The sequence below is a fragment of the Lonchura striata genome, chromosome 2 (assembly GCF_050655825.1).
Source record: "Lonchura striata isolate lonStrDom1 chromosome 2, ASM5065582v1, whole genome shotgun sequence".
NCBI lineage: Eukaryota > Metazoa > Chordata > Aves > Passeriformes > Estrildidae > Lonchura > Lonchura striata.
The window spans coordinates 120,671,719-120,684,970 of NC_140704.1; the positions used below are offsets into that span (position 1 = coordinate 120,671,719).

The 13,252-nt window shown below is 42.3% G+C and overlaps 1 protein-coding gene across 1 annotated transcript in view; it reads left to right on the forward strand.

Annotated features, from left to right (window-relative positions):
* CLVS1 (clavesin 1) overlaps positions 1–12,980 on the forward strand; it is a 98,134-nt gene extending 85,154 nt beyond the window's left edge. The window contains exon 6 of the mRNA XM_021555646.4: positions 11,730–12,980. Coding sequence (XP_021411321.1) covers positions 11,730–11,817 — 88 coding nt within the window. The 3' untranslated portion in view covers positions 11,818–12,980. The remainder of the gene's footprint in view (positions 1–11,729) is intronic.
* The last annotated feature ends 272 nt before the right edge of the window (positions 12,981–13,252 follow it).

Genomic DNA, 13,252 nt, shown 5'->3' on the forward strand with positions numbered 1-13,252 from the left:
TCTCCACCACTTCCCTGGGAAGCCTGTTCCAATGTTTACAGTAAAGAAATTCTTTCCTAATATCTAATTTAAACCTCTCCTGGCACAACCTGAGGCTGTTTCCTAAAGGACTTGAGCACCCAAAGGCTCAACGGCCTGACTAGTGGTTCATCAAAAGCCCCCATATTATGCGTTTTGAAAATGCAGTGGAAAACGCCTGTTTGAATGCACTGCCCCATTGCCTCATGATGTTGAGTTAGAGCATGTGGATTTTTATGTCCCAGATTAGAGTGAAAGGAGTTTAAAGTACAGAGGGGGGCTTAGCCATTATTGCCTCCTGATGTGTGTGTTTTCAAAAGCCCTGATATTCAGATGAACTCACTGCTGAAATTAATTGCTGTTTCTCAGAAATGGGATCCTGCTTCCAGAAAGAAGGATATTACAACTGGTCTGCACTAATGCCGACAGGAACAGTTTTAGAACTAAAAGGAGCTGTTCATGGGGGTGACTTATGTAAGGTTTTTATTTATTCAGACTTGTTTCTCCATATGCCCAGCTGGGCTGTGCAAGGCAGACCTTTCTAGTTGTTATCCTTAGTGTGACCTTAATGTTCCTTCACCATATGTTTCTGCTTTTATGGGTCATGTTTTATGCTGGTTCACAGTCAGCACCAATTTACTGCAGAAGTAGTAAAACACCAGCTAATAAAAATCAGTATGAAAATGTGTGAACACTTCCCACTGCCCATGGATGGCACCTGGGTTGCTCTGCTTGTAGCTGGGGTGCATTTCTACTTGTTTTTGGGGAAAAGGAAAAAACCTGTGATAAAAGAATTCTATAATACACTAGACCTACAACAAAAGGCTTTCATTTACTATTTTATTATAAATTATTTCAAACAAAGGAGAATTTCTCAGCACTTCTGCAGAAGTGCTTCCCCCATACACACATGAGAATGAAACATGTATTGGTAGTAAAAAAGGTTTCCCAGGGACATGCATATAATGTAATGTATGCATTATCTAGTAATATAAAGTTATATATACTGTTTAAAATTTATAAATTTTAAACAGAATCCATGAATACATCAGAAAGAAATGAAAAGCAGCTGGTGGATTGGGCACATTAACAGGTCCTAGGGAGGCTACAGGGGAGATGTTGCAGAATATTCTCAGGAACCTGTAGCAAGAGAAGACAAGTGACTTGCAAAGCCACAGCTGAACCAAGGACAGGAGGGATGGGTAGCTTGGCACTGGGGATGCTCTGGGAAGAGGCAGGAAATCAGCTGATCTCTGGGGGCATTGACAGTGTGGGCTTCATTTCATCTGTTTACAGTACTCAGTTGCCAGTGCATGGGTATGCAAACACAAGCTAGAGGTGAGAATGGCAGAAGCAGTGCTTTTCAGGCCATCTAAAGTATTGTGTTGTAAATTATGTCTTCAACTGGCTATAAATTTGACAAAAGTTTAGTAGTTTAGATTAGAGACATGACACTTAATAAAACAAATGGTTTTATGCTGCTTATGTCTTTTGCTGTCCTGTGAAAAATCTGCCTGCATCTGGCTGAGTTACAAGCCTTTGAAAGGGCAATTCACACATGCCCTGTAGAAACATATTTAATTTTAGCATTTAATGGCCCCACAGATTGCCTCATGCTTTAGCTTGGCCTCTCAACATAAATAAACTTGTTCAGCTTGTGTTGATGGTTCAATGCCCACAATGTGCATCTCCTGCCTAGGCTCTGGGGTGTAGAGGGCTTTTGTAATTACAACTTTTACTTGTGATCACAATGGTCTCTGCACTAGGCCAATCTATGGCAACACATGGAGCCAGGATTTGGAAAACTGACACCTTATGCTCGCAGGGCTTCATCCTCCCTGCTGCCAGGAGAATTGGAGAGAAGAGGGTTTAGTGGTGAACCCATCTGTGTACTGGAGACTTGGTCACTGGGATGGGAGCCACAAGGCAGACTGAAAGATGAGGTGGGCACAAAGGACTGGAAGCAGATGAGCTAGGACACACACACTTGGTGGGCAAGCAAATGAGTAATGGAGACCAGGTTCAGTCTTTTGGGTGCAACTCTTGAGAAGCAGATCCTGCTCTCCCCCTCCCCCTGAGCCCCTGTGTCAGCCTGGCAAGTAGCTTAAGCCAAACTTCACACAGACTGTGAGATTGCACATTGCTTATTTTCAACGTGTCAAGCTATAGACTGTGGGGCCTAATTTCCAGAAATACTCAGCACTTTCCTGCAACATAAATCCATGGGACATGTGCTTTGAACACACAAGCTGCCACTTAAGGCTGAGGGTTCTGCAAAATCAGACCTTCAGCACTGGGCACTCCATTGGAGGAATACTTGTACCCTAATCTCACTGTGTTTCAGCTCTCTACATGCAAAATGAAAATCAAAAGAAAACCAGCTCTCACAGTCATGTTACAGCAGTAAATGAATGAGGATTTAAGAGGCACACAAGTACTGCACTGATAAACTCCACAGAAAAGCTCAGGAAAGAATTAAAAAAAGGCTATCTTCAGAGCAGGCTTGGGACTAATATGCAGCAAAAGTGTCAGAGCCACACGCTGAATCACCACAAGAGAGCAAAATAAAAAGCCACTTACTAGCACAGCACTGTGTATGCTGAGCACCGAGGGAGGAAGGAGCCCTCTGAGAAAGAGCAGAGTGTGCTCTGGGGCCAGGGCGCAACGCACGAGTCTCAACACCCACACCCACCTGGCCAAGCGACTGCTGCTCCCACAGCCTACATTTTAGCTGTTCATGCTATGGAGGTGCTTGACTTTCCACTCTAAATAGTACATGTGCAGGGCTGCTTTCATGCTGTAGTGCTGTTCTTCTGAAGGACAAGAAACTTTGATGGGGAAGTATAAAGACTGATCCCCTTTGCTCTCAGCGCTCTGTCCTCCCTGTTATTGCCACACAGCAGTGGAGATACTATGACTCAGTGGCAGGTCTGGTTGAGATGCTGAGAACTGAAGTCACAGGAATGGAAGCTAAAAAAGGCAGACTTAAAGATGAGGCAGGAGTAAAGCACTGGATTGTCTGGAAAAGGAAGCTGTTTGGTTTGACAGAGAGCTTGGTGGGCAAGGAAATGGGGACAAGCAGGAAAACATGAGTGGTCATGACAAGTGCATGTGTGTTCATATGTGAATATCCATGAAGTATAAGAAGACATTTTTTTCATTACCTGGCCTGAATTTCTTTTTTTAGGTATCTTTTTTAGATGCACACTTTGTGATAGCTCTGCCAAATCTGATGTAAATTGGTGTTTGCTGCTGCAGGTGATCCAATGATTGATCCTTTGTTTGATCCTGTGACGAGGCTTACCACATGATAGGTGACATATGGGATTCCAGAGGACTAAGGGTCTTCCAGGAAATCCTAGCTGAAGCAGGTGCTCCTATTCCTTCTATGAGAAAAAAAGCATGTGGAAAACTCAGTCTGTAGCAAAGAAAGGAAATGGACAGGAAAAGCTCCCACCCATGCCATTCCTTGACCTGGACTGAGGCAAGATCTTGACACAGAAGCTCAGGACACTTAGGAGAAGGAGATATTGGGCAAATCCACACCGATGAAAAAATACCAAGATGTGCACCCTAATTCCAAGGCTGATGGAACAGAGACCAACTCCTGTCCTCATTTCTCAGGAACAGGCCCTGCCAGAGGAGTCTGGCTGTGTTTGCCCTGCATATGCTCTGGTTCCATCTGGGTCTTTGTGGCCTGAAGGCATGAGACTGTGTGTGCTGTGTCAAATACTTAAGCATTTCTGTATGTTTATACAATTCAGAGTGTCTGCAATAAGCTGAGAACTTCTCATAGCCCATCAGAAACCTGTTTTTACAGCAGGTGCCAAAGGATACACACTGCATCCCTGGAGAGTAGTGTGAGCTAAGGGACAGGTCAGGACTGGGTGCTCAGACAGCCAGGCCATGGATAGAGTCAAATGTGATGCAGTGCCATCCCTATCCCTCTCTGTGCACACCTGCAGTGAGCTGTGCTCAGGGTTTGTGTGGAGAGAAGCAGCTGAGGGCAGCTCTCAGGTACAAAGGGACATGGCCAGAACTGGTGGGTGCAGGGAGGATCAGGGGTCTGGTCCTGGGGTTCACTCTGCTGCAGTTGCCTCTTTAGTGAGCCAACTACCCGAGGCCTCTCATTAGGGTGTGCCCACCACCAGGGAGAAGGACGGTTCACTGCTGCCAGAGTGGCCACGAAGTCAGCTTCCATTTGGGAAATGCAGCAGCTTGCCATCACTGTCCTGAGGGTTGAGCCTTGGCAGCAAGATGATGCCAGAGTTTTCATACTGCTCGTGCCCCTGACTCACCATGCCAGTGGATCACTCCCAGCCCTTAGACATTGGTGCTGCTGCATCTCTTTGCAGTGCTGTGGTTGGTGTACCAAAGCTGCCCCTCCAGGCAGGTCTCTGTGGCACAATACTCTGCCGTCTTAATGCAGAGCTGTGAGCCAACACCAATGCAGAAGCTGTAAAATTGCTTTGGCAAGAGATTTGAGCAGGACTTGTGAGCCTGGGCAGAGAACCACACACCATGGCTGCTGGACTGGGATTGTGCACTGCTGAGCAGGGCTTGCTTCATCTGCCCACACCACCTGGGGAGCATTTCCTTTCCAAGCACTTTCAATAACAAAAGGCTACCTTTTTCCACAAGTACTTCACACCTGTACATCTGCACTGTTTCTGTGATACCAAGGAGAAAGCCTTTTTTTTCACACCTGGTGAAGCCATACACCTGAGTGAGGTGTGTTGGAAAGAACACTCTGAGGTGCTGCACTCACCTCTTCAGTCTGATGGAGGGAGAAAGACAAAGAAAGAAATGTCCCTCAGACCTTATCAGTACAAACATTAATGAGTGTGATTAAAAAAAAAAACACTTACAATGTTCTGTAAAGGGAGATGTTTAAATAATTAGGAGATGAAAAACCCTAAGGTACTGGTGAAATCTGAATGCAATTTAAGGGAAGTCAGCAGATGGGAGGCAAGAGGTAGAAAACAGAGTCACTCAATGTGATTTGCAGCATCTCACTCTGAGAGCTTGAGGCCTCCAGAATTTAGGGAAGAAAACATGCCACCCTCCTCTTTCCTTCACAAACCCCCTGAAAGGAAGCCCAGCACAATGTCCTCACTCCTGTGGGCTGCAGCACATCAGCATTCTTGTGAAGAAGAGCATAAAATGAGGGATCAGAGAATTGGAGTATGTCTCTAAAGACAAACATGCTGTGATACACTTGGCTCAGCCCAGGATTTTGTACTGTATTTTTTATGGGAAACAAAACTGACACCCAACAAACAGCAGTTCCTGTGAGCTGATTGACTGTAGCTATATTCTGAGAAGAGCCCACTGAAAACAGCACAGCTAGGAGGTCTGCATCCAGTCTTCTTACATGGTTTTTGACTGAATTGGAGAGAATTGCATAAAAGTGGCCACACACATAAAGCCATCTGTTCTCCTAGACATTGATGTACATACCTATGCAGTGCTGTCATTTGAAATATATGGCCAGCCTGCTGGAGAAACAGCTGGGTATTGTTGATTTTCCAGACTTCCAAATATTCTTGCTGAACAGTAAAACAACCATGGGGGGTTTGATTGACGCTTTAAATGGACCACACTCAAATGGTACCTAAGGTTCAGAAGTGAGGCTGAGAATTCATTCCTCTTTCCATTTTCATTTTGTTCTCCTAAAGAAAGGTTACCTAGCCTTGGAATCTAGATTAGTAAAGTCTATGGATATTAACTTGTCCTTTAATTACTTCAGATTTAGCTACTAGTCCACTGTGATCACGTACTCTTACAGGAGCTAAGTCTCCCACAGGGATTGTATTAAAGAAAGACAGGCACAGTGTCTGCCAGCTGAGGGCAGTGACCCTATCTGTGTGATACAAACAATTGCCTACTTGTTAAAATTTAAGTCAAGCAGATTCTCCACAGACAAGTATCTTTCATACTGGTTACTGAGAATTTTTAGCTGAGAAATGAAGAAAACCAGAAGGTTTTGAATTCACCTATAATCATTTATAGAATTGCAGAACACACAAGACAAGTGTCACATTTCTGGTGAATACTGAAGGTAATATAGTGGAGGTGAATATTACAAGTGTGAGGCAGTTGTGGCTATGATACGTAGGAAACATTGCTTCATAAGTCATGAAATCTGTTCTCCCTGGTTTTAACAGATGAGAATGCATCAGAGCAGGGACTGGAATGTAGGTAACCCATGAATCATATGTTTATACCATATTTTTAGAACAAGTCAGATGAATAGCACCCTGAGAATGTTTATTTCTCCACCATTTATAGCACAGAGTGACCATAGATGTCTGATGATGAGATGAATCAAAACACAAGTGACTAAAATGTATTGACAGGAGAAGGCCAGTGCTATTTCTGTTTCCTGATTAGATGATTAGTACATATCTGGCTCAGGTCAAAATGACTTGGGTATTTCTTGGACATGATAAAGTAGCTGCATTCATCCTGCAAGCATAATTAAATGGTTTTAGGCATAATGATGGCCTCTTGGCCTCCATCTGTTACTCCAGGAGACCATGTGTCCTCTGAAGTCTTTTATAAAACCAAGAGCCATAACCTTCAGTTATCTAATCAGTTGTTTTGGATACCCTACAGTGCCTTAAATGGCCATGGATATCTATGTCTAGCAGCAGAATGTCATCCACACTGTGAAGGCTGACACCCCAAAGGCATAATTGATTTGTAAAGAAAATAGTTGTCCTGTCAGGATAGAGAGAGATGAATTGGGATGGTTCAGAAAAGTTGGTATTTCTCTGGGATCACAAAATCACAAAAAGGTTGAGCAAGAAACCTCTGGAGATCTTTTACCCAGTCCCCTGATCAGTGCAGGGTCAGCTACAGCAGGTTGTCCAGGATTGTGTCCATATGGATTTTGGATACCTCTAAGCATGAAGACTCCACAACCTCTCTGAGCAATTTGTTTCAGTGTTTAAATATTCACCAGTAAAAAATGGAAATTCCTGTATTTTCATCTATGTCTCTTGCCTTTTCTGTCACTGAGATGATTCTTTCATGTTCTACTACTCCATCCCATCAGAACATATTGATATGGAAAGACACTAAAACAGAAAGGCTTTTGTCTAGTGCCATGAAAAACTTCTGCTGGCCATGGGATACCACCAGAACAGTGTCCACTGCATTGACAGAGCCAAAGCTTAACCCCTGCTTGCCAAACAAGTGAAGTTTTGTACTGCTCATTTACCATTTTAAATCAAAATGGCTTAGATTGTAGTGCAAGAGGGTACTTGAATGCAAAGATGGTTGCAATTTACAAAGACTGATTAGGGCAAAGGTACTTCAGTGTCTTACTGCAATTTCTTTTTCAGTAAGTTGAGGTGCAATTAGATACACACACACCTTTTCAAGAACCTTGAGTAGGTTGTATTAAAAATGTGAAATATAGTTGTGAAGTCCTCTGAATAAAATGTTAATGAAGCTAAAACAGGTGGCAGTACTTTTAAAATAAGAACTAGTCTTAGTCCTAGGCTCAGTGCTACAGCCAGCATACAAAACCCCCAAAGCCCCCTAAAAATGTGTAAACTTGCACATTCCTAGGATGTGACTGCTTTCCTTGAACTAAACATATGTGCTAGATACAAAAAAGCCAATAGATAGGGCACTTCTTCCAAATAGTATTTGTTTTAATTTCTACAATTAAAAAATACAGAGGATCTCAATACCCAGAGCTGAAGGACCATGACTGTGAGAATGATCAACTCCCAGCTAACCCTTAACTTGACCTGGGGGTCCTGGTTGAAGGCAAGCTGAACGTGAGTCAGTGGTGCCCTGGCAGCCAGGAGGGCCAACCCTGTCCTGGAGGGCATCAGGCACAGCATCACAGCCGGGCAAGGGAGGGGATTGTCCTGCTCTGCTCTGCCCTGGGGCAGCCTCACCTTGAGTGCTGTGTGCAGTTTTGGTGCCATAATATAAAGCTATTAAGCAATTAATGACTGTCCAAAGAAGGAATGAGGATGGTGAAGGGACAGGAGAGGAAGCCACATGAGGACCAGTTGAGGTCACTTGCTTTTTCAGCCTGGAGGAGATGGGGACACATTATTGTGGTCTGCAGCATCCTTATGAGGGGAAGTGGAAGGGCAGGTACTGATATCTTTACTCTCCTAAACAGTGACAGGATCTGAGGAAATGGCATGAAGTTGTGTCTGGGGAGGTTTATTTTGGATATCAGGAAAAGATTTTTCATTCAGACTGTGTTTGGCACTTGAACAGGCTCCCCAGGGAAGTGGTCACAGCACCAACCAGACAAAGTTCAAGAAGCATTTGGACAATGCTCTCAGGCACAGGGTGTGACTGGGGATGGTGCTGTGCAGGGCCAGGAGCTGGACTCGATGGTCCTGATGGGTCTCTTCTGACTCAGCACATTCTGTGATTCTGATTCTACAGTTACTGCTCAGTTGAAAATGCTTTCTGCAACAGTGGCCTACTGCAAATCCTCTTTTCTCTGTCACAAATAAAGTATAGCTATAGAATGCATTTAGGATGTTTTAGGCCAGTGAAATATATATCTTATGCTAAGTTATTACATTATATTGTGACCTGCATTGACTCATATCATCAAAATCCTTACCCGACCATCCACATTTTTAATATTTACCATAATCAAAGAATATGAAACAAAAAATTTTGAATCTTTTTCAGAATTGGCTGATTTTTTTATTTTCTACATAAAAAGTTAAAAACAAAACTGGAAACACTTTTCAGCAAAGAAACCCCTGATGTATTTGGAAAATGGAAATCCAAACACAAATAATTTTTTGTGGTGTCTTAGAAAATACCAATGATTGTTCAAACCATGACTGTGCCCTACAGATAGATATTAGAATTGCTTATTTTAGGAGAGTAATCTAAGCAGCTTTTAGCAGAAACGAAATTGTTGCTGCAGAGCTTGGTAGATACAAAATTGCAGTTGTATCCCTTTCCACATTATTCAGAAGGGCTGGGATTAGCATTTGAATCATTAGCTTTTGGAATTTGGAGGTCATGTAAGTTACAACACATTTACTCAGTGCTCTGGATGTTTTGTGACTGTGTAAAAAGAAACAGCATAGGACTTGAACAAAGAATTTGAGATTATACTGCTCCCAAGGTGGTGTGCATCCAAGCACAGTATGGTGGAGAACCTGATATCTTGCTGTTACAGAATGCAAGAATTTTTGAGTGTGTAATAAGAGGACAGTGGAGATGATCAGCAGTGATTATTAAAGGAAAAATTTTCATAATTTTCAGAGTTGACTTAGAACAAACACTTTCAGCTGTGTGCTGGATAATGCTGCAAAGGATACACAACTTTTTATATCCATTGAAGGGCAGTGGGTCAGACAGAAACAATACACTGGTGATGAGTATTAATCAGGTACAATTAATTAATAATTTAATCTGGTAGCCAAAAAGAAAATATAAACTTGATGATGTTGCTATTTCAATCCATTCTTTAACAGTTTGAAAGCCACATGATTATTTTTGCTGCCTCATTCTAGAAATATTAACATTTAACGTAATCTCCCAAATCAGTGGCTTTTCTATATTAAATTGCAATCATAAATCACTATGCATGCCACATAGCTGTAAAAAATACGCAGTGAAAATTTTTGGGCAAACATAATTTCTTTGAAAATTATGGCATAAAGTCTTCCCATTGAGCATCCAGCTTTTGTTATCTTTCTTTGGAGATTTTTTTTTAATGAAAATTTTTTATTATGCTTTAATGAAAGCTCCAGCATAAGAATAGAAATAATTATCATACAAGTTATTCACAGTCACGGTATTCAGTCCTGCAGTACCAAAGGATGTAATTTATTAAGGATTCTTATCAAAGGAGAGGTGACATCTAATCTCACAAAATAGCTAAAGCATAAATGAACAATTGGGAACTACAAATGCATCATGTATGGAATGACAGCTACTAGCTACTCCTAATTCTAAAAGCTAACTATGGGAAAACTGGGTCTTTATAACAATACTATGCACTATGTGAATGCCTGGTCTGGATGACTCTATCCCCACTTATGAAAATGTTCCCATTCTAAAATTTCCAAATTCACTCAGAGATCTTGCTCTGAAGCTCACTGTCTCCTCCAAACTGGGAGGCAGCTCCTAGCCCAAAACAGAGAAAATGGAAGATAACAAAGCTCTGTAACAGTAAATTCATCAGATCCTCCTTCCATAGCTCAGCAAGCAAACATTACAGCACACAGACTGTTGAAACTCAAAATGTCCCTCAGACAATTTTGGAGGTTCCAAACCCTGGTCAGAGGCATTTGAGACCCTGGCAGGCAGCTGGAAAGAGCTGTGATTTTGAGTTTGAGCCATGGAATGTTTTACCAGCCTTGCAGGAAGAACAAGAAGTCACAAAAGTTTAGATATTATAGTAGAAGTAGTTACAAAGTAGAGGGAAGAATTTTTTAGTACAAGGGGGTTTTAACACCTGTACAGGGGGGTTTTTACTTTGTACATGGGGGTCACAGGTTTTAAGATGGAGGAATGTGGGCTGGTCCTGTTCCTCCTCTTTCTTCTTCCTTACCTCCATGTTCTTGGTGATGTTGGCACTTATGGATTCGTTTAGAATAGAAGAGCACCATTTAATATAGGTAGTAGGTGTTGGGGGAAAACTGTAAACATGGAACACGTAATATATCATATAAAAGATAGCAGCAGCCCTGGGCAGGGGGAGAGAAGAAGAAGACAGCAGACAGAGAGGATGTCAGGGTGTGTGTGTGCATCTGCCTGGGCTGCTGACCAAACAGCCGCAGCCTGAGAAGACAATCTTTTAGATAACTCTCAATAAACTGCCTTGAGACCGAACAACAAGAGGCTGCTGAGTTTTCTTTGGAAGCACGGGTTGGAGGAGAGATTTTACCACCACACGGAACCCATGAACCAGGCTGGGGCTCCGACAACAGACCTCAGAAAATTAAATAGTTTTGACTTTTCCCGCAGTTTGGATCCCATTCAGCTTTTGTTACTGCAAGAAATCTTGAGGCTCCTCTTTCTCTAGTGTTTACTAATTTTTTCCATGTTGGAATTTTTAAAATCCATTAACAACGAAGTATAAACTATGTTTCCCAACTTGAAGACAGAAATTAATTTTAACCCTGAGTAAAGTTATCCTTCAAGGGTGTAGACAGGGAGATAAACTGCAGGACTGGGCACACCAGAAGCTGCCTCATTATCATATTAACTCTGTCTTCTTTATTGGTCTTGGGAAGCTCTGTCCCATAAAGCCCTTCATCAGGAAAATGTGATTTACTTTTGTTTCTCAAGATTTGCAATAAGCACAAGCTGTGACTCACTCCTGCAAGTGCCTGTGCAAATGACTTTGCTTTCCAGTGAGCAGCTGTTATGTGTAGCTTTGCCTAGGAAGACACTGAACACCAACAGACCTCACGGTATTGCAGGACCAGGTCTTTAAGTTGCTGAGCACATTCAGCACTAGGGATAGTAGGTAAGGACTAAATATTTTGAAAGCATTTGAGATCTTCAACAACTCCCTTCTCTGGTTGTATTTAAAGGAGTGTTTCCCAAATCCCCTATGCTTTTCACAGAAAAGAATTAAAAAGCCATAAAGATGAAAATGGACTAAAGCCAAGATCACAAAAAGAAGCACAGGGAGCCCAGGGAGGTGGGTGCTTCTGCAGCAGTCATTGCTATCATGTGTGTTTTTCTGCATTCAGGTCCCAGTCTGTGGTGGAAGCTGGCACACTGAAACACGAAGACCAGGGGGAAAGTGAGAACACCCAGCCGCTGCTGGCTCTGGACTGAGCTCTCACAAGCCCCACGGAGATCCATGAACAGAATTCCACCATAGCAGAACCCCACGGAGCACAGCACACCCAGGCACACGCACGCACACACGCGTTCCGCTTGACAACAAGCCCTTCGTGTTTCCTGACCAAGCAACAACTGTCACCAGCCATCTGTCCCCGCGGCCAGCGCTGAACAGGAACTGAGACACTTCCACTGACACAGCACTCCGTCCACATACACAGAATTGGATTTCTTTTCTTTTTCCTCTGACTTGTGACATTAAAATATTGGAAATGGTGGGACTGCATTCTCTGTTTAAAGAAAAACCAGGGTGTGTTAATAGTGTTCCTGAAGACTCCATCAGGGATGTTCATTTTATAGGAGTGAAGGTTGCAAGAGTTTTAAAGAAAAGCATCTCAAATTTAAACTTTATGCTGTAATCAGCAAGTGTAATCTGGGTTAGAGGGCAGAATAATCAGCATCTATAGAGTACTTGAGTTTCACAGAAGTTTTTTGCATTTAAAAAACAACCCCAGTGCCAGCATAATGCCATTCAACATGACACTTTGTGACTGCCTCATCCATGCAGCTTATATGGGGGTCACATTTCAGTATTTAGAAAAAATTGCTCTTAACTTTTGAAGCCCTTCTAAAACTGCCAGCTAAGTGGAATGAGCTGTGTGAGCAGCAGAACCACACAATTTGAAATGCAATTATTTTATTTTAATAATGATTACAATTTCCACAGGCAACTTAGGAGCCTATAAGACACGTGCATGTGCATATGAGTGCACATGTGAAGGGGGTGGTTCTAGGGAGATACACTGGACAAATTCAGCAGTGATTAATGGTTCAATCCAGATTGTTTCCTTTAGGTCACAACAGCAAATGAAATCTCTGCAGAGCCATTTACTCCCTTCCCTCTTGCAGTCAGGGAAAACTGTAGCCAGAAAGGTATCCTGATTGCAGATGAAGGCCATAGTTAAAATGAAAAAGGAAAACTTAGAATTAATTATTCAGTACAAATTTCTGCTAGAAGGAAATGTTGAAGAATGGAAGAACTGAAATGCCAAAGATCAGTTTGTTATATCTCTGTTTGCTCTAGCTGCAAAGAGAGTACCATTACTTCATTGAAACAGAAACCAGATTAAAGAAATAAAACAACAATCGTTATCAAATTGCATGTGCAGTGACTTTATTTCCTAAAACAGCTACAATCACTGTACACACTTTAAATGTTCAATTAAATTGCCATACATTGACAATTTACTAGAACAAGCAGGAAACAATATATCAAAGGTAGCAGTGTAAACCATCCATACAAAATGAGATGATAATGGGAACAAGGGTTTTTAATGTGCACTGGAACAACCACTGAATTCTCAAGTGTTAGGCTGAAGTGATGACACAGTTCAAGTGGACATGGCCAGCCCTAACAGATGGACTAACA